The following is a 19,321-nucleotide window of genomic DNA, read 5'->3' as shown; positions in this document are numbered from 1 at the left end:
TTTCTGTCTTCTTTCTCTCCCTTTCTCTAATGGGTCTCTTTCAGTTATGCACCTGTGTTCATAGATGGCAAGAATGCGTTTATCCATGTGTGTGTGTTTGTGTGTATCTCAGAAATAATATGAGATGCTTTTATTGAATTTTCAGATTGTCCAAGTTTTCTTCAAGCCATATTAAAGGGATCTTCCCAGTTTTGTAAGCAGTTTAAAATTGGGAAAAAAGTATCTCTGGAAGAAGACCATGGGAATGGTTACATGCTTAAAGAGAGCAGCAGGATTAAATTGCTTTAGTCTGGTTTTTGTAATAGATCGGTTATTTAGTGTGTTTTTTTTAAAAAGAAAACCTGTTGTACCAAATAACTTGAATCAAGTACCATGAGAAAGATTGGATATAAATGAAATAAAATAAATTATAAAGTAATGCTTTTTCTGGATTATGGGAATGATACTTTCAACTTTATATATAAAAAAGGTTTCCTTCAATTGACTTTATGTTCCACATTTCCTGAAATTACACTTTAAAAGCTATATTTGGAATAGAGAATGTTGACATAAAAGCTTGTAGACAATGGCTTGTAGTTCATACAAAGGATCATAGAAACTGGATGAAGTACTGAAGTGGAATTACTTCTCTCTGGCTCACCAGGAAAGATTAGCAGGCCATGCTGGTGAATCAGGGATCCACCTTTATTTAGGGAACAAAATGCACTTTTGAGTTTTTCATGTTCATGGAGATAGCGGGGATAGTGGACCTTCTTTGAGACTCTCTGATTTCTTTAATTCAGTTAGTCTCAAATGTTCTTGAACACTTTTGGGGCATGTCTTTGGGGATTTTTTCTATTCAACCAAAATAATTCCTCATTGCTTCCTTTGAGGAGAAACCTGATAAAGAATTACACTCCCTATATGCCAATCATAAACTGCTGTTCCTGGAGGCTTTTGGGAAAAGAGAATCTGATCATTCTGGCTATTTATTTTACAGGAAAGAGAGGCATGACTACCTTCCCCCCAGGTTTCAGGTCAGAAGATGGTCTGTTTTCTTTCTCTTTCACATGACATTCATCCATTTATCAATTCATTCCAAAAGTAGCCCTCAGCACCCAGCAGGCCCATATTCTCATATGACTGGTCAACAGTCTCTAGGTCTGGTCCAGACACTGCAATTATAACTTTAGTCTTTAACTTTCCTTTTTATTTTCCCTTCTCTCCTCTTCCTCTTGTGAGTGTGAGGCAGGACAGGAGCAGCCTGGGACAAATTGTTAGTGGTGATAGGGATGCTGCCACTGCCCACTTTGGCTTATGGCTAGGACCAGCTATACAACTGCTGCTGAGTCAAGTGAGATTAGGTAGTGCACTCCCTGCTTGCCTCTCCCTACACGGTGTACAATGTTGTATAACACACTGTGGAAGTTTTACTATGAAACCTGTGACATTGGAATGACTATAGACAGCTGTCCTGCTCTGAGCCATTGTACCTTTGCGGTGTTCTCAACACTAGTATTTCTCTGCATGTGTTGCCTGATTTGTCTATTCTCCAAGGGGGGTGCATATTGCTGTGATGGCTTATGCCCATATGCAGATCTTTATACTGTGCTAATGACCTACAGAACTGAGGTCCTTAACTGGGAACTTTAAATTAGGGAAGTGTGCTCTAAAAGTAATGGAAAGCAAACAGAATAAATAGAACAGAATTGCAAATATATTTTTAAAAGCCAGTGGTCTTTAAGAAGTTTACCATATTAAAGATGATTAAAGCATCTTTGGTCATTGTCTAGAGATCTTTAGGGAATAAGTATTTGAGATCTGAAAGGTCTAGCATCAGTTCAACTATTACTTAGTGGTTACACAATTTAGAATACACATACATACATGCACCACGATTTAATTGCAGGGACTGAACTTCTGTTTTAGTTGGCATTTCAGAGGCAAATTTACTTAAATCCATGTTATCTAGTATATTGTAATTGAGCATGTAATTCCTTGCTGGTCATTTTCAGTTGAGAATTCTGGCAAGGCAATTATCTTCCCTGTAATGATCATAATCATTGATTCAAGCAATTGTAGCTTGTGGCTAACAGAAAGTAAGCAATACAAATGAGTCAACCGGCCAAATGTACTGAATCACACTGCTGCATGTATAAAGTCTCATTTCAAAACAATTGGTTAGACACAGTGACAGGAGTTTATTGAATCTGAGGGCAGTGTAAAATTTATTTCAACCACACAGCTTTTCAAGCTAATTAAAACTTAGCCTGGTAATTGTGGGTCTTGGTAATACTATTGCTATTCTATACATCTGATTGTCCAAATGATTGCATGCAGGTGTGGCTGGGGCCGAGATTTACCTTTAGTTAGGTGGATGCCTCTGCTGCTGATCCTTTTGTTGCTCCAATTCCCATATCATGCAGGCAGGAAGATGAATTCAGTGTGTGACTGGAAGACAAAGGTGGAAAGTATTTCAGTTGTAACTCATGAGGATGTTGTCATTGGTGAATTTGTCTCTTTTTTTGCTGCTGATCACAAAAAGATTTCCTTTAACATACTCCCTGTTATGAGGGGAACAGCCTTGTAAGTAATATTGAAGGGTCTTTAGTCTAAAATTGATATTGAAAGGTCATTGGTCTAAAAGATCTCTGTGACTGAATGTACTCATGCAAATCTAGAAAAACGGCTTCATTCATTTAGGTCTCTGGTAACTATGCTTCTGATGAACATTTACTTTTCCAAATCTTGTTGATTTGTAATTTTAATCCTGCTCAGCATGCAAAAAGAACAGGGATGATGGACATTGTGATTCATCATCATATGGAGAGCAATAGGTTCAACAACAGCTGGAGCTTGATGGCATCATGGTAGTTTAGAACACTGGAATTCATTTTTCAAGCTGGCAATATGGTGCCAAACGATACTGTTCAAGAGACAAAATTCCTGAACCATTATATGTTGTTTGCATCTAAGGCTTGGTGTGTCTTGCCTGTATGAGATTTAATCTCCTTCCATTAATTTGTTTTTTTAAAAGTATGTGTTCTGGGGAATGAAAAAGCATACCCAGGACAAAAGCAGATGAAACCTCCTTTTGCCATGCTAGAAGTAAGAGGTTTTTAAATCTATCATTTATCACTCAGTCATGACAAACCCTACTTGCATTCCACAGATGTACAACCCAGTTCCTGGTTTATTGTCTCATTATTGGTTAGAGCCCTTATGGAAGTGAGCTCCAAATGTTAACGTTCTGTAATTTGGTAGCTGAAAGGATGAAGGATGTATTGAGGCACTTTGCATATTTCCTTATAAAATTCTGCACATTCAAAGGCATGTGCTCAAGTTAGATTGCATGGAGTCTAAAGAAGGAAGGAATGATTGTTGCCAGAGTTCTCAGACAAGTCTGAGGAAATTATTCAAGGTAAAAGAAAGGGCAATATATTTAAAAGGGGAGCATCTTTCTTTTAAACAAAGAATTGCATAGCTCTATGCATAATAATAACAAAAAGGAAAAAATAGGGGCAGAGTGCCTGTTTGGAATTAATATACAGTATTGTCCAAAATGCAAGGAGAGAAAGAGAAAGAAGGAAGGAAGGAAGGAAAGAAAGAAAGGATAAATGAAAGAAAGAGAGAGAGAAAAGTCCCCAGGGATCACAGAAACATTTAGACATATCAGTCAGGAAAAAATATAATTTAGACTGAAGCATATGAAAGGGGAAATGCAACCAATTTAAGGAAGACTTCAAGATGTGGATCTAGATATTTATTTAAGGCCATTGACTGAATAAAATTTGTATGAGTCATGACTTGCTAAGTATAAATGTTTCAGTCCATCTCCATTAAATATAACTGTGTTTGAATCCAAGTCAAACTCAGGTTTGTGTACTTCTTTCCAAGAGATGTAAAGGTGCATTGAGGTATGTGGCAATATTCAGATTGTGTGAACATCTCATTGCAGCACTTTGCCTAAACTATGCCACCAGTATTTTGCCTTTCAATTTGCCATGAAGGAGATCAACCAAAATGCCCATCTTTTACCGAATGGCACTCTAGGGGAACATGTGAGGCCCAGAGCTCTCAATGAAATGGGAACATGTTTTGGGACCATAAGTCTCCTTTTCACAGGAGATGGGAATCCTCCTAACTATATCTGCAAAAGAAAGTACAAGCTAATGGCCGTCATTGGTGGTCTCTCCTCTCACAATTCCAAGCAGATGCCTCACATCTTGAACATCTATAAGATGGCCCAGGTATGTTGCTTTAGCTATTTAAGTAAAGCAGTTTTGCTGAGGGTTAAAGACGATGACTCGTTTTAGGTCACAACCTGCCTATTTCCTCCAAACTGGTGAAAGTGAAAAGTTCCCCTCAGTGGCCTCAACAAGCTTTCCTTTCAATTATTAGGTTGAAAATATGTTCATAAATATGTATATGTTCCTGGCATGCAAACACATTTGAACTATTTTTTACTGTATTTACTTTACAAATGGGAAAGGGCAGTTTGAGATGAGAAATACTGTTCCCTTTTTGTCTATAACATCTGCCATCCAAATTGCGTCTCAGGGCGTTGGTGGGAATTGAAGTGTGGACAAAATTGCTTGTGAATTAAGGCCAGAAGACAACTCTGAGAGAGTTAAATGACATTGTAACTGAAGGTGTCCACATCATGTCCAATCTGCTTCAAAGTCCTGAACAAACAGTGTTTGGGAAATTCACCTGTACCTTTTTGCAGATATTATATAGTTATCTCTATGCTATCCCTGTCTGTCCCAGAATTTAGTGCAAGGTGGCTGTTTCCCTCAGCAACATATCTTCGAGGTCAAAATCATTACCTTCACCTTCAGTCTTCCCAGGTGTGTTATAAGGATACTTTATATGGAACACAAAATGAGAGATGTGTTGTTAGCTCTAAACAGATCACTGACTTTCTCCTTAGCTCAGTTATGGTTCCTTTGAGCCTGCATTTGAAAGGTAAAGCTCAGTTCCCTTCTGTCTACTGAATTATCAAAAATGAAAGTACTCAATACATTGCGATTGTCACACTGTTGAAGCATTTTGGATGGACTTGGATTGGCCTCATCATTTCAGAGGATGACAATGGAGATATTCTATTGAGGACACTTGTTCCTTGGCTACTCCCGAGCAACATTTGTTTTGCCTTTAAAGAAATTATTCCAGTCGTGATAGACAATGAGATAACATCCTTTAATGTCTTAACCTTCTCTTTTCCAGGCTAAACATATCCAGCTCAGTCACCCCAGAAAACATTCCTTTCCACTCTGAAATTGAGAACATCTACTTCTCTGTGGCAATCTGAACCATTTTCAATTGACTTTATAAATGGGGAGGGGTAGTTTGGGATGAGGAAAACTATGGTAGAAAAGTTTTCTTTTTCTTTAAAACCTTTCTCTTCCAGATTGCCTCCCAGAGGGTTGAAGGCAACTGAAGCATGGATAAAATTGCTGGTTTGAGTATTAAGGCCAGGAGAAATCTCTGAGAGAATTAAATGGCATTGAAACTGAAGGTGTTCACACCATGCTCTCTCTGCTTCAAATTTCTGGACCAACAATGTTTTGGAAAACTCACTTGTGGCCTTTTACATGCAGCATATAGATAGTCCCCTGGTATTTCTATCTGTCCCACAACATAGTGTGTGATGTCTGTTACCAACATTTCATTTAGTTCAAAACCATTACCTCCACAATATAGTTTGTCACACATATTTAGAAGAATAATATATACTGAGGAACAATGAGAGATTTCTGTTACCTCTCAAAAGAAAATTGTCTTTCTTTTCAGCTCAGTTTTGGCTCCTTTGACCCTGCATTGAAAGATAAAGCTCAGTTCCCTTCTGTCTACCGAATGATCCCAAATGAAAGGGCTCAGTATGTTGGGATTGTCAAGCTGCTGAAGCATTTTGGATGGACCTGGATTGGCCTCATTGTTTCAGATGATGACAGTGGGGAAGTTTTATTGAGGACACTCATTCCTCAGCTACTCCAGAACAGCATTTGTCTTGCCTTTGAAGAAATCATTCCAATAGTGAAAGAGAATTGGATAGCAGCAGTGATAGAAGGAGGGGACGTTCATGATAAAATGGCAAGCATCCATTTTATTCTTTCATTGACTGATACCAATGTGATTCTTGTTCATGGGGATTCACAGTCGATGTTAGTCTTGCAACTGATTCTGATTTTCAATGAGGTTAAGAGAAATGAGCCAATAGAGAGGGTTTGGATCATCACAGCTCAGTGGGATTTTACCTCCATATTCTACAAGGATTCTTTCACCCCCAAAACTTTCAATGGCACTCTGTCCTTTGCACTACCAGCAAAAACAGTAGAAGGCTATGAACAATATCTTAGCAAAATAAATCCAACTGAAAATTATGTTGCAGCTATCCTTTGGACTACTGCCTTTCGCTGCTCTTTTCCCCAATATGATTTATATGTAACCAATGCAACCTACTGTACTGGGGAGGAAAAATTGAGCAGCCTTCCTGAATCTGTCTTTGAAATGAGGATGTCTGGTCAGAGTTACAGTATCTACAATGCTGTTTATGGCATCGCACATGCTCTTCATGCCATGTTTTCTTTAAGATCGAAACATAAAGGATGGGGAGATGGACGCACATGGAACCTTCAGAACATCCAACCCTGGCAGGTAGGAAGAGTCTCTGGCCCTTCTCTAATGCACTTCTGTCCATACTGTAATGATTCCCATTGATGTGAGTGATCGTGAATAGGAAAAAGACCTCCTTTAAACCACTCTGGTGCCTGAATACACTAACAGAATCTTCACTTGTGATTTATTAAGAGGTCTGGTATTTCCAAAGCACTATGTCCTTTAGCTGAGAATACCAATAGCCTGCAGGCCCCTTTCTCTGTGCCTTTTTCACTTTCCTGGTATAGGTGCAAGATGCTAGGTGTTTTCTTGCATACAATGAAAGTCCATCACATGTGACTAAGAAGGAGAGAATTGTACATGATATTACCAAGTACATAAGACATGAAGTCCACAAATTGCACAGTAATCAAAGTGATCCCTTTCTCTACCCCTGCCTTGATTTTTTGTTAACTTTCCAATTCCCTTTCAGCTTCATTCCTTCCTGAAACACATCCGTTTCAACAATAGTGCTGGAGAGGAAATATTTTTTGATGACAATGGGGAGTTGGGAACTGGATTTGATATCTTCAACACAGTCACCTTCCTGAATCAGTCCCTGCACAGCTCTCATGTTGGACGGAGTGATCCTTGGTCTCCTGAAGGGAAAGACTTCCTTATCCATGAAAATTCTATTTTGTGGAATCACAAGTTTATTCAGGTACGATTAGCTGTGATTTCCCTTTTCTTGCCAGGAATGTGTAAATGCAAAGGATTCCTGTTGAACACATCCTTGAGAATCCGTAATTGGGACCCGGTTTAAACTGTACTTTAATGTTTAAATTATGCTAAAAATGATTTGAAATGAAATTCTAACCGACCTCTAGGTCTTTGTAAAAAAAGAAAAAACAAAGAAAAAAGCTCATCCTCCTGACTGCAAGTGTATGTACTGGAATCTCAAGCTTGTAAATGATTTGTTGTTGTTGTTTTGCTGTTATGTCAGCTTTATCTTATAATAGGACACCTCATAAAATTCTGATTGCTAATTGTCATCAACTGCTCACATCTTGTAAATTTAGGACTCTGGATTCCTTCACCGAATCACTATGATTATACTATGGTCTTGTTTTTCCCCTACTACTGTGCCCTTTACTGACCCCCCTTCCCCGAGTCAATCCATTTTATGAAAACTTTCAAATAGAAGAGTGGTGTAATTTTGGCTTCTCATGAGAGCTGAGGATTAATTTTACTGCCTTTTTGCTCAACCAAAAAAAAAGTAAGAAAAAAAAGTGGAAGTATTAAATACTATGATAATATTAGGTTTGATTGATAGAAGAAGTTCATGAAGGTTTTTGATTTTGCTATCTGGAGAAGTAAGAAATTATAAATCAAGATTTAGAAGGACCATAGAGACAGTTGGAATTTTGTAAATTATTGTTATTTATATAAATTATCTCTACCTAACTTTTCTTTTTCTTTTTCTTTCTTCTTTCATAGTGTTTGCGTTTTAATTTTTTTCCTTTTCCCCTTTTCCTTTTATAAAATCATAGAATGGTAGAGTTGGAAGAGACCGCAAGGGCCATCCAGTCCAACCCCAATCTGCCATGCAGGAAATCTCAATCAAAGCAGCCCCGACAGATGGCCATCCAGCCTCTGTTTAAAGACCTCGAAGGAAGGAGACTCCCTATGGATATTTTTTAAGGGGTTTAGAAATCGTACATATATGTTTTTGTTTACTGTTTTTTGTTAGCATTGACTTATGGCAATTCTATTAAAAGGAGAACTCTGAGAGCCCTGGCCATCAGTTGTATCAACGACTCAAATTTTGCCATGTCAGGGCTCTGGTTTCCTTGATTGTTTTTGTCAGCTGCCTTTGATTCGCTTCCTACTCATGGCGACCCTGTAGATGAGATGTCTCCAAGAACCCCTATCTTCCACTGCCTTGCCCAGGTCCTGCAAGCCCTTGCCCATAACCCCCTCATCGAGACTATCCATCTGTTCTGTGGTCTTCAATTTTTTCTTCTACGCTCTACCTTTCCTAATATTATTCTTTTTTCCAGTGATCTGTGCCTTCTCATGATGTGCCCAAAGTACGATAGTCTCAACTTAATGATCTTAGGCCCAGATCAGACTGCTACTTTGCAGTGGACTGAGTCAAAATTAGGGTTTGGGAGAACAGAGCAACCACATGCTGCCGATCCCTAGTGTGCAGCGGTGGCACCATTATGGCAGGCTCCGGTCCACACGGGGGGCGCCATGATGTCGCAAGCATGGCACCATGTCTGCACGTCGCAGCACTGTGCTTGCATCATCGGCGCACCACAGTGTGCACTCATGGTATCTGCTGCGGAAGGGCATTGCTCAGCAGCAAAAATGGACACCTCCAGCCCCGCCCTTTAGGGGTGGTCTGTCGAGCTCCTTAGCTTCCAAGGAGAGCTGGTCTGATCTATTCATAGAATCATAGAATAGAAACATAGAATCATAGAGTTGGAAGAGACTACAAGGGCCATCCAGTCCAACCCTCTGCCATGCAGGAAATCTCAATCAAAGCATACCCGACAGATGGCCATCCAGCCTCTGCTTAAAAACCTCCAAAAAAGGAGACTCCTCTACACTCCGAGGGAGTTTGTTCCACTGTCGAACAGCCCTTACTGTCAGGAAGTTCCTCCTAAGGCTGAAGTGGAATCTCTTTTCCTGTAGCTTGCATCCATTGCTCTGGGTCCTAATCTCTGGAACAGCAGAAAACAAGCTCGCCCTTTCCCTGTCACCTGTTAGCATTTTGCCATCTTCTCCACGCAGTGGTCCTACCATTACCTTCGTCTTCCTTTTGCTGCAAACATATCCAGAAAGCCCTTTTTGTTGTTCTTAACCTCTCTAGCAAGCTTGAGTTCATTCTGTGCTTTAGCTTTTCTGACTTTACCTCTACACAGGCTAGCTATTTGTTTGAATTCCTCTTTGGTGATTTCCCTATTTTTTCCATTTCTTATACATGTTCCATTTAAAATTTAGCTCAGTTGAAAGTTCCTTAGTCATCCATCCTGGGTTCTTGAGACACCTCCCATTTTTCATTCTCACTGGAACTGCTTTAAATTGTGCCTTCAGTATCTCCCTTTTGAGAAACTCCCATCTGTCCTGAACTCCTTTATCTTTTAGTATTTCTGACCATGGGATCGCCCTCAATACTTCTCTAAGTTTACTGAAATCCACTCTCCTAAAGTCTAGAATGCGTATATGACTATGCCTGGCTTCTCCTTTCCACTGTATAACAAACTCCAGGAGAACATGGTCACTTCCACCTAATGATCCCACCACTTGCACCCCATTAACCAAGTCATCCTTGTTGGTTAGGATCAGATCTAAAATAGCTGACCCCCTTGTTGCTTCTTCCACCTTTTGGACCATGACATAGTTTTCCAGGCAAGTGAGGAATGTTCAAGACCTTGAGGATTTTGCTGAGTTTGACTTCCAGCAAATATCAGGATAGTTGAAGTTGCCCATCACTGCTACATCTCTCTTTTCTGACTGTGTGGTCATCTGTTCTAGAAAGATATAATCCAATTCCTCAGTCTGACTTGGGGGTCTGTAGTAGACTCCCACCATAACATCCTTGTTGTTTCCCTCCCCTTTAATTTTTATCCAGCTGCTCTCCACCTGGCTGACAGTATTGATGTCCTGGATCTCTTCACCGGAGTAAATATTTCTGACATATAGTGCTATTCCTTCTCCTTTCCTGTTTGGCCTGTTTCTCTTAAAAAGGTTATACCCCTCTGTTTCCGCATTCCAGTTATGAGACTCATCCCACCAGGTTTCAGTGATGCCTATTATATCATATTTGCTTTGTTGTACTAGGAGTTCGAGTTCATCTTGCTTATTACCCATGCTCTGTGCATTAGTGTAGAGACATTAAAGGCCATGTGTTCCATTTCTTGCTGCCTGTGCAAACATTTTTGCCTCCCACTGTTGGGTCCTTGCACTGTTTGTCCTGTTCCCTCTATGACAGTTTGACTATTTTCTCCAGCCCTTTTGCATACCAGAATACTGCCTCCCTCCCCTATATAACTCAGTTTAAAGCCCTCCTAATCAAATTTTTAAGACTATTGGCAAAGACATTTTTGCCAACTGGTGTGAGATGCAACCCATCCCTTGCCAGAAGTCCCTCCTCATGGAACAGCCCATGGTACAAGAATCCAAACTGTTCTTGGCAACACCATCTACAGAGCCAGTTGTTCACATCCGCTATTTTCCTCTCCCTTCCTGGACCATGCCCTTCAACTGGGAGAAGAGATGAGATGACAACCTGGGCATCCATCTCTTTCAGCTTCCTACCCAGAGCCTATTCTATTCTAGGACCCATTTGTTTGTCTTCTTGGAAGTTCACAGTATCCTAAGTACTCTTCTCCAGTAACACATTTCAAATGAGTTGATTTTTGTTCTGTCTGCTTCTTTCACTGTCCAGCTTTTACATCCGTACATGGTACTTGGGAATACAATGGCCTGAATAATTCTGACTTTAGTGCTCAGTTGTATGTCTTTGCTCTTCAGTATCTTTTCCAGTTCTTTCATAGCTGCCGTTCCCATTCATAGTCTTCTTATTTCCTGACTGCAGTCTCTATTCTTGTCAATGTTTGATCTTAGATATGGGAATCTTTAACTATTTCAATTTCCTCATTTTCTAGATTGAATTTGTGTATTTCTTCTGTGGTTACTATTTTTGTTTTCTTTATGTTCAGCATCAGACCTGCCTTTGCACTTTCATGTTTGACCTGTCTTATTAACTGTTCCAATTCCTGAATATCTTCTGCTAATAATATTGTGTCGTCCATATATCTTAGGTTGTTAATGTTGCTTCTTTCTATTTTAATCCCTCCTTTTTCTGATTTTAATTTGCTTTTTTATGATGTTTTCAGCATATACATCAAACAAATAGCATGATAGGATGCAGCCTTGCCTGAGCCCTTTTCTGATTGGAAGTACTCTGTTTCCATGAATTCTGTTCTGACAATGGCCTCTTGTCCTCAGTACATATTTCTCATCAGGATTATCAGATGTAGTGGCACCCCCATGTCTTTGAGTGCATTCCAGAGCTTTTTGTGATCTATACAAGCAGATGCTTTCCTTTAGTCTATGAAATACATGCTTTTTTGAAATTCTTTGGTGTGCTCCATTAGTCATTGTATGTTTGTGATGTGGTCCCTAGTACCCCTTCCTTTTCTGAATCCTGCTTACACCTCTGGATTTTCTCTCTCCACGTATGGTTGGTGTCTATGCTGCAGAATTTTGATCATTATTTTGCTTGCATGTGAGATTAGTGCTATTGTTCTATAGTTGCTGCAGTCTTTTCTGTCTCCTTTCTTGTGGATTTGTATGTATATTGAGCATTTCCAGCCTGTTGCCCACCTCTTTGTTTTCCATATTTGTTGGTATATATCAGTTAGCACTAGAGTTGCATCTATCTGTAGGCAGCATAACCTTATTCCTTTACTATTGTTAATGAGTCAGGTCATCTTATGAAAAGTTCAAAGTAAAGAAGCATCAGTTTAATTATTTTGGCTTGTAGTAGTTAATGTGCCCTAGGCATCCTTTATAGGTCTTTTTGGTGGTCCATAATACCTGCAGACCTTTCCTTTAGGAGCACATCTCACATTAGAAAAATGCCTTTACTATTATCCCTGAGATATCTTCCACTACCTCACCCTTTCGACTGTTGTTGCCCAGTAGCTGTTTGTCCCAATAATAATAATAATAATAATAATAATAATAATAATAATAATCTGTTTATTTATAGCCCACTTTTCCTTTGCAGATCAAAGCGGGTTACACAGAAGTACAACAAATGTACAATTTTGCAAACAGTATCCATAAAAAACCCGAACAATACAATAATACAGATTAAAAACAAGATAAAAAGCTTACAGATTAAAATCACAACAATAGCTAGCATAAAGTGCAGGTGCAACGATGCAACGGGGAGAGAGCAGGTATTACATTGTCTGGGGGAAAGCCTGTTGGAAGAGGAAGGTTTTTAACCTCTTCCTAAATAAGTCAAGGGAGGTAACCGAGCGGAGCTCACTGGAAAGAAAGTTCCAGAGCTGCAGGGCTGAGCTGGAAAATGCCCTTTGTGCAGTCGCAGAATATTTCGTATCTGGAACCCTCAACAGTTGCTTTCCGGCCGACCTGAGAATGCGGGGCGGATTATATGGGGAGAGGCGGTCCTCCAAGTACCCTGGGCCCAAGCCATTTAGGGCTTTATAGGTGATAACCAACACCTTGTATTGTGCCCGGAAGCAAATGGGCAGCCAATGTAGATCTTATAGAACAGGTGTTATATGGCTGGTCCTGGGGCATCCAGTGACCAGTCTAGCTGCCATGTTCTGCACTAATTGAAGCTTCCGGGTTTGGTACAAGGGTTGCCCCATGTAGAACGCATAACAGAAATCCAACCGAGAGGTTACCAGAGCATGTTCCACCGTTTCAAGGTCCCCCCGGCCCAGGTAGGGTCGCAGCTGGCGTATCAGCCGAAGCTGATAACAGGTGCTCCTGACCGTCGCATCCACCTGAGATGTAAGGTGGAGCGACGAGTCCAGGAGCACCCCCAGACTGCGAACGGAGTCCTTCAGGGGGAGCATGACCCCATTCAGGATAGGTGGACAAATTTCCATCCCCGGGCCCAGGGAACCTATCACGAGTACTTCCGTTTTCTCTGGATTCAAACTGAGTCTGTTTTCCCTCATCCAGCCCATTACCGACTCCAGACAGGCATCTAGAGGAGAGATGCCATCCCTGGTCACTGCATCAGTTGGAGACACAGAGAAACATATTTGGGTGTCATCAGCATACTGATAACACCTCGCCCCATGTCTCCGGATGATCTCTCCCAGCGGTTTCATGTAAATGTTAAATAGCATGGGGGACAGAATGGCTCCTTGAGGGATGCCAGATGTAAGTGCCCTCTTATCGGAGCACACGTCCCCAAGCTGCACCATCTGGAATCTACCCCAGAGGTAGGAATGGAACCACTGGAGCGCAGTGCCCCCGATACCCAACTCCCTCAGGCGTTCCAGAAGGATACCATGGTCAATGGTATCGAAAGCCGCTGAGATATCTAAGATCACTAACAGGGACATGTTACCCTTGTCCATGCCCAGACAGAGATCATCAACCAAGGCGACCATGGCAGTCTCAACTCCATAGCCCGCCCAGAAGCCGGTTTGAAATGGGTCTAGAAAATCAGTATCATCCAAGACCGATTGAAGCTGAATGGCAACTGCCCTCTCGATCATCTTCCCCAAAAAGGGCAGCAGCGAAACAGGCCGATAATTGCTTCAAATCAGGGGGTCTAGGGAGGGCTTTTTAAACAGCGGTTTTACAATGGCCATTTATTCTGCCATCCCAGGAAAACCCTGTCTGCCTGGGAAATGCCATCAGTAGCAGTGCTAATATCAGCATCACCTCTTCCCTCATGAGAGCAAGCAGACCTAGCACCACAGAGATGCAGTCAAAGTGCAGGAAAATCCTCATCAAACATTTTCTCACCAGAGGTTCACAGCAGCAATTCAACAGTGAATAAGGATTAAGGGAAAATTATTGAGGGGGATAAGTAATTTTATCAAAACAGGGATAACATTAAAATAGGTGGTCTCCCCCAACACATTTTCCTGTGTTTCTTGATAGAAGCCTCCCAAATCCAGATGTGTTGAGGTTTGCCATCCTGGACAGAGCAAGACCATTCATGAGGGCAAAGAGATTTGCTGTTATGACTGTCTGCAGTGTCCTGAAGGAATGATTTCAAATAAGACAGGTAAGTTGAGAGAGTACCCTGATGGGGAAAGACATTTGAAATGTTTGTGAAAGACATAATTTATTTTGCACTTCTGTTGTTGTGTGCCTTCACGTCTTTCTGACTTATGGCAACCCTAAGGCAATCCTCTTGGCATGGTTTGTTCATGAGGAGGCTTGGCATTAACTTCTCCTGAAACTGAGAACCACAGTTTCTTGAGGCTGAGAGCCTCACTTTCTCAACCTCAGAGGAAGGCAATGGCAAACCTCCCCTTCAGAAATCTTGCCAAGAAAACTCAATGGTAGGGTCACCTTAAAGTTGCCAAAAGTCTGAAATGACTTGAAGGCACAACAAAAACAACAACAAGAAGGCTGAGATCATGTGACTTGTCTTAGGTTACCCTTTGGGTTTCACAACTGAGCAGGTAACTGAACCCTGGTCTCTAGAGTCAAAGATGTTTATCACACTATACTCTTATAGTGCTACAATTCCACTTTGACTGCTCTAGCTGCCTCCTGTTGCATTCTGGTATTGGCAGTTTTAAGGAGGGGTATTTAGAATTCTCAGGAAGAGAACTTGCCTCAAGCAGTGTAAAATGTCTAAAGTGCATGCAATGGGTTATAGACGAAATGCTGACTCAGAAGAAGCTGATGCAACTTGAGCATGGAGATGAGCCATAGCAGTTCCAGACTGCATTGTCACTGTGGCTTCATGATAGGAAGCTGATGTAACTCGAGCAGGAGGTTGGATCAGAATCCAACTGCGTTTGTGTATACAAGGATGAATGAATGAATGAATGAATGAATGAATGATAATAATAATAATAATAATAATAATAATAATAATAATAATGATTTATTTATAGCCCGCCCAGTCACAAGGAATCCAGGTGGGTTACAACAGTAAAAATAAAGATAATAAAATAAAATACAATAAATAAATAAAATACAATAAAATTAAAGTGAGAACATTCACAGTTAGGCCTGATGGAAGTTGGGCCTCTCTTTTTCATTCCCTCCCAGGTCTGATGATGATGTCATGGAGGGAGGGCTCTTCTTCTTGAGGCAAGGATTTTATTTTTATTAATTTTAATTTAATTCTTCTCATTAAATTTAAGAGAAGAATTGGTGGACAGAGTGACATAAGTCACAGTAAATGGGGAGTAGAACTAGGTAGGGAAGGCCTGCCGGAAGAGATCCGTCTTAAGAGCCTTCTTAAAGGCTGTAAGAGTAGAAATGTCACGGATCTCCTTCGGCAGGTCATTCCATAGCTTCAGAGCTGCAATGGAAAAGGTCCTCTGGGTGACTGAAGTTAGCCTAGATTTTATTGGCTGAAGTAGATTCTTCCCTGAGAACCTTAGAGTGCGGGACGGACAGTATGGAAGTAGGCGATCTCTTAAGTATTCTGGACCCAAGCCATGTAGGGCTTTGAAGGTAATCACCAACACCTTGTACCTTGCCCGGAAACTAATTGGCAGCCAGTGAAGATATTTCAAAACCGGTGTTATGTGATCAGTACGACGAGTACCTGAAATTAACCCGGCTGCCATATTTTGTACAAGTTGAAGTTTCTGAACTTGGCACAAGGGTAGCCCCATGTACAGCGCTTTACAGAAGTCCAATCGAGAGGTGACCAGCGCATGTACAACTGTTTCAAGGTCTCCCTGCTCCAGGAAGGGGCGCAGCTGGCGTATCAGCCGAAGCTGATAACAAGTGCTCCTGACTGTCGCATCTACCTGAGCTGTCAGGTGAAACGACGAGTCAAGGAGCACCCCTAAGCTGCGGACAGAGTCTTTCAGGGGAAGTGTGACCCCATCCAGAACTGGCTGACATAATTCCATACCTGGGCTTGGGTTTCCTGTAATGAGTACCTCCGTCTTACCTGGATTCAGCTTGAGTCGGTTTTCCCTCATCCAGTCCATTACCGCCCTAAGACAGGCATTCAGAGGAGAGATGCCATCCAGTACACAGTGTGGTGGTGTGGATGTCAGTTGATGGTGGAGCATTATGCAGATTTGTGTAAATATTGCTGTATTGTGATTGTAAATATTTGATGCAACTAAGATTAAAAGCCTTTTTGGAAGACCCTCAGCAGTTGTCAAGTCCTTCCAGACTCAGCAGTGGTATTTGTCTTCCTGGCTGGCAGTGTTTTGCTTGTGGACATAGGTATACCCCAGTGCTAACAATAAATACTCTAAATAAATAATTAGTAAATGAAATAATACTGAATTATATTCAAAATAATAGTGCAGAATATTGGCCACTCTTGGTTATACTAGGAAATGTAGGATTCTCTTTGGTATTAAAAAAATAATAATACTATCTTTGCTTTTTCCAGATGCAGAAATGTGCAGCAAGTGCCCAGATGATCAGCATCCAAACAAGAATCAAGATCAATGCATCCCTAAATATGTAAACTACATGTCCTTTGAAGAGCCTTTGGGAATTGTTTTGGTTTCTTTGGTTCTTTTCTTTGCTCTGATGACCCTTGTGATAATATGGAGCTTCTTTCAGCACAAGAATACTCCCATCATTAAAGCCAATAACTGGGCCATTACTTGTATCCTCCTCTTCTCTTTGCTCCTTTGCTTTCTTTGCTCTTTGCTCTTCATTGGCAAGCCTGGGGTTATCATTTGCATTCTACGACAAACACTATTTGCCATTGTTTTTTCTATTGCTGTTTCTTCAGTTTTGGCCAAAACCCTGACAGTAGTTCTAGCCTTCATGGCCACCAGGCCAGGAAACAGGATGAGGAAATGGTTAAGAAAGCATTTGGCATTCTCAGTCATTATTCATGCATCTCTCATTCAAACTCTTATTTGTGCCTTTTGGCTGGCTATCTCTCCCCCATTCCCAGAATGGGACAAGCACTCTCAGATGGGAGAGATCCTAATGCAATGCAATGAAGGCTCAGATGTGATGTTCTTCATTGCTCTCAGCTACATGGGACTTCTGGCCATCATCAGCTTTAGTGTTGCTTTTTTGGCCAGGAAGTTGCCTGATACTTTTAATGAAGCCAAACTCATCACCTTCAGCATGCTGGTCTTTTGCAGCGTTTGGGTGTCCTTTGTCCCCACTTACCTGAGCACCAAAGGGAAATACATGGTGGCTGTGGAGATCTTCTCCATCTTGGCCTCTAGTTCTGGATTGCTGGCTTTCATTTTTATCCCTAAGGTCTACATTATTTTAATAAGGCCTGAACTGAATACCAAGGACCAATTGGTGAGGAAAAAGAATCCTAGTACTACTTGATTTCTGCCTTCTTTCTCTCCTTTTCTCTAATGGGTCTCTTTCCGTTATATACCTATGTTCATGGATGGCAACTATGCATTTACCAGCGTGTGTGGCTCCCAAATAATATGAGATGCTTTTACTGAATTTTCAGAATTGTCCAAGATTTCTCCAAGCCACATTAAAGGGATCCTCACAGTTTCTTAAGAAGTGCAAAAAGAAAAAAAAAATCTCTGAAGAAGACCATGGAAATGGTTACTAAATTGCTTTAGTATGGATTTTGTAATAGGTGTTATTTAGTGTTTGTTGTACCAAATATCTTTTACCTGTGATTTGTCATAATTTCTTTTAAGTCACCTTGGACCTTGTACCATGATAAAGATGAGGTATAATTAAAATAAAACAAATAATAAAGAAATGCACATTTTTGGTTATTCTGGATCATGCAAATGACACTTTCAACTTTATACATAACAAAGGATTCCTTCAATTTGCCTTGTGTTCTAATTTTCCTTCCATTATATTTTAAAAGCTTTATTTGGAATAGAGAATATTGATATAAAAGCTTGTAGGTAATGGCCTGAAGTAACACAAAAAGAAGAACAACAACTAGATCTCTTCCAGAATCATTGTGCTAATGGCCTACTGAACTGAGGTCATTAACAGGGAGGTTTAAATTAGAGGTGTGTTTTAAAAGTAAAGGAAAGCAAACAGAATAAATAGAACAAATAATTTTTAAAAGGCCAGTGCTCCTTAAATAGTTTACCAGGTTAAAGATGATTAAAGCACCTCTGGTCAATTTCTTGAGAGCTTTAAGGAATAAGAACTTGAGATTGGAAAGATCTATTACTTGATAGTTAAACAATATAGAATACACATACATACACGCACCACGATTTAATTGCAGGGACTGAACTTCTGTTTTAGTTGGCATCTCAGAGGGAAATTTACTTAAATCCATGTTATCTAGTATATTGTAACTGAGCATGTAATTCCTTGCTGGTCATTTTCAGTTGAGAATTCTGGCAAGGCAATTATCTTCCCTGTAATGATCATAATCATTGATTCAAGCAATTGTAGCTCGTGGCTAACAGAAAGTAAGCAATACAAATGAGTCAACCGGCCAAATGTACTGAATCACACTGCTGCATGTATAAAGTCTCATTTCAAAACAATTGGTTAGACACAGTGACAGGAGTTTATTGAATCTGAGGGCAGTGTAAAATTTATTTCAACCATACAGCTTTTCAGGCTAATTGAAAGCTTAGACTGGTAACTGTGGGTCTTGGTAGTACCACCACTATTCTATACATCTGATTGTCCAAATGATTGCATGCAGGTGTGGCTGGGGCCACGATTTACCTTTAGTTGGGTGGATGCCTCTGCTGCTGATCATTTTGTTGCTCCAATTCCCATATCACGCAGGCAGGAAGATGAAATCTGTGTGTGACTGGAAGACAAAGGTGGAAAGTATCTCAGCTGTAACTCATGAGGATGTTGTCATTGGTGAATTTGTCTCTTTTTTTGCTCCTGATCATAAAGAGATTTCTTTTAACATACTCCCTGTTAAGGGAGGAAGAGCCTTGTAAGTAATATTGAAGGGTCTTTGGTCTAAAATTGATATTGAAAGATCATTGGTCTAAAAGATATCTGTGACTGAATGTACTCATGCAAATCTAGAAAAATGGCTTCATTCATTTAGGTCTCTGGTAACTATGCTTCTGATGAACATTTA

The 19,321-nt window shown here is 40.5% G+C and overlaps 1 protein-coding gene across 1 annotated transcript; it reads left to right on the top strand.

The window, feature by feature from the left end:
• Window positions 1-3,983: 3,983 nt before the first annotated feature.
• Window positions 3,984-17,869, top strand: LOC149304169 (vomeronasal type-2 receptor 26-like). Its single transcript, XM_089479705.1, has 5 exons — window positions 3,984-4,229; window positions 5,776-6,639; window positions 7,073-7,300; window positions 14,251-14,377; window positions 16,694-17,869. Exons 1-5 carry the CDS (start codon window positions 3,984-3,986, stop codon window positions 17,605-17,607), a joined length of 2,379 nt encoding a protein of 792 aa, XP_089335831.1. The 3' UTR covers window positions 17,608-17,869.
• The last annotated feature ends 1,452 nt before the right edge of the window (window positions 17,870-19,321 follow it).

Source organism: Sceloporus occidentalis, unplaced genomic scaffold, assembly GCF_023333645.1.
Source record: "Sceloporus occidentalis isolate IW3139 unplaced genomic scaffold, rSceOcc1.0.p SCAF_14, whole genome shotgun sequence".
Classification (NCBI taxonomy): domain Eukaryota; kingdom Metazoa; phylum Chordata; class Lepidosauria; order Squamata; family Phrynosomatidae; genus Sceloporus; species Sceloporus occidentalis.
The sequence above is the reverse complement of the archived record's forward strand: the minus strand, read 5'-3'. Positions and strand labels throughout refer to the sequence as shown.

What these genes read in the sequence shown, in the direction of transcription:
- LOC149304169 (XM_089479705.1), top strand. Translation starts at nt 3,984, where the DNA reads ATGAAGGAGATCAACCAAAATGCCCATCTTTTACCGAATGGCACTCTA. An exon ending in ACATCTATAAGATGGCCCAG is followed by an intron (nt 4,230 to 5,775) that starts GTATGTTGCTTT and finishes CTTTCTTTTCAG; the next exon opens with CTCAGTTTTGGCTCCTTTGA. An exon ending in GGAATCACAAGTTTATTCAG is followed by an intron (nt 7,301 to 14,250) that starts GTACGATTAGCT and finishes GTTTCTTGATAG; the next exon opens with AAGCCTCCCAAATCCAGATG.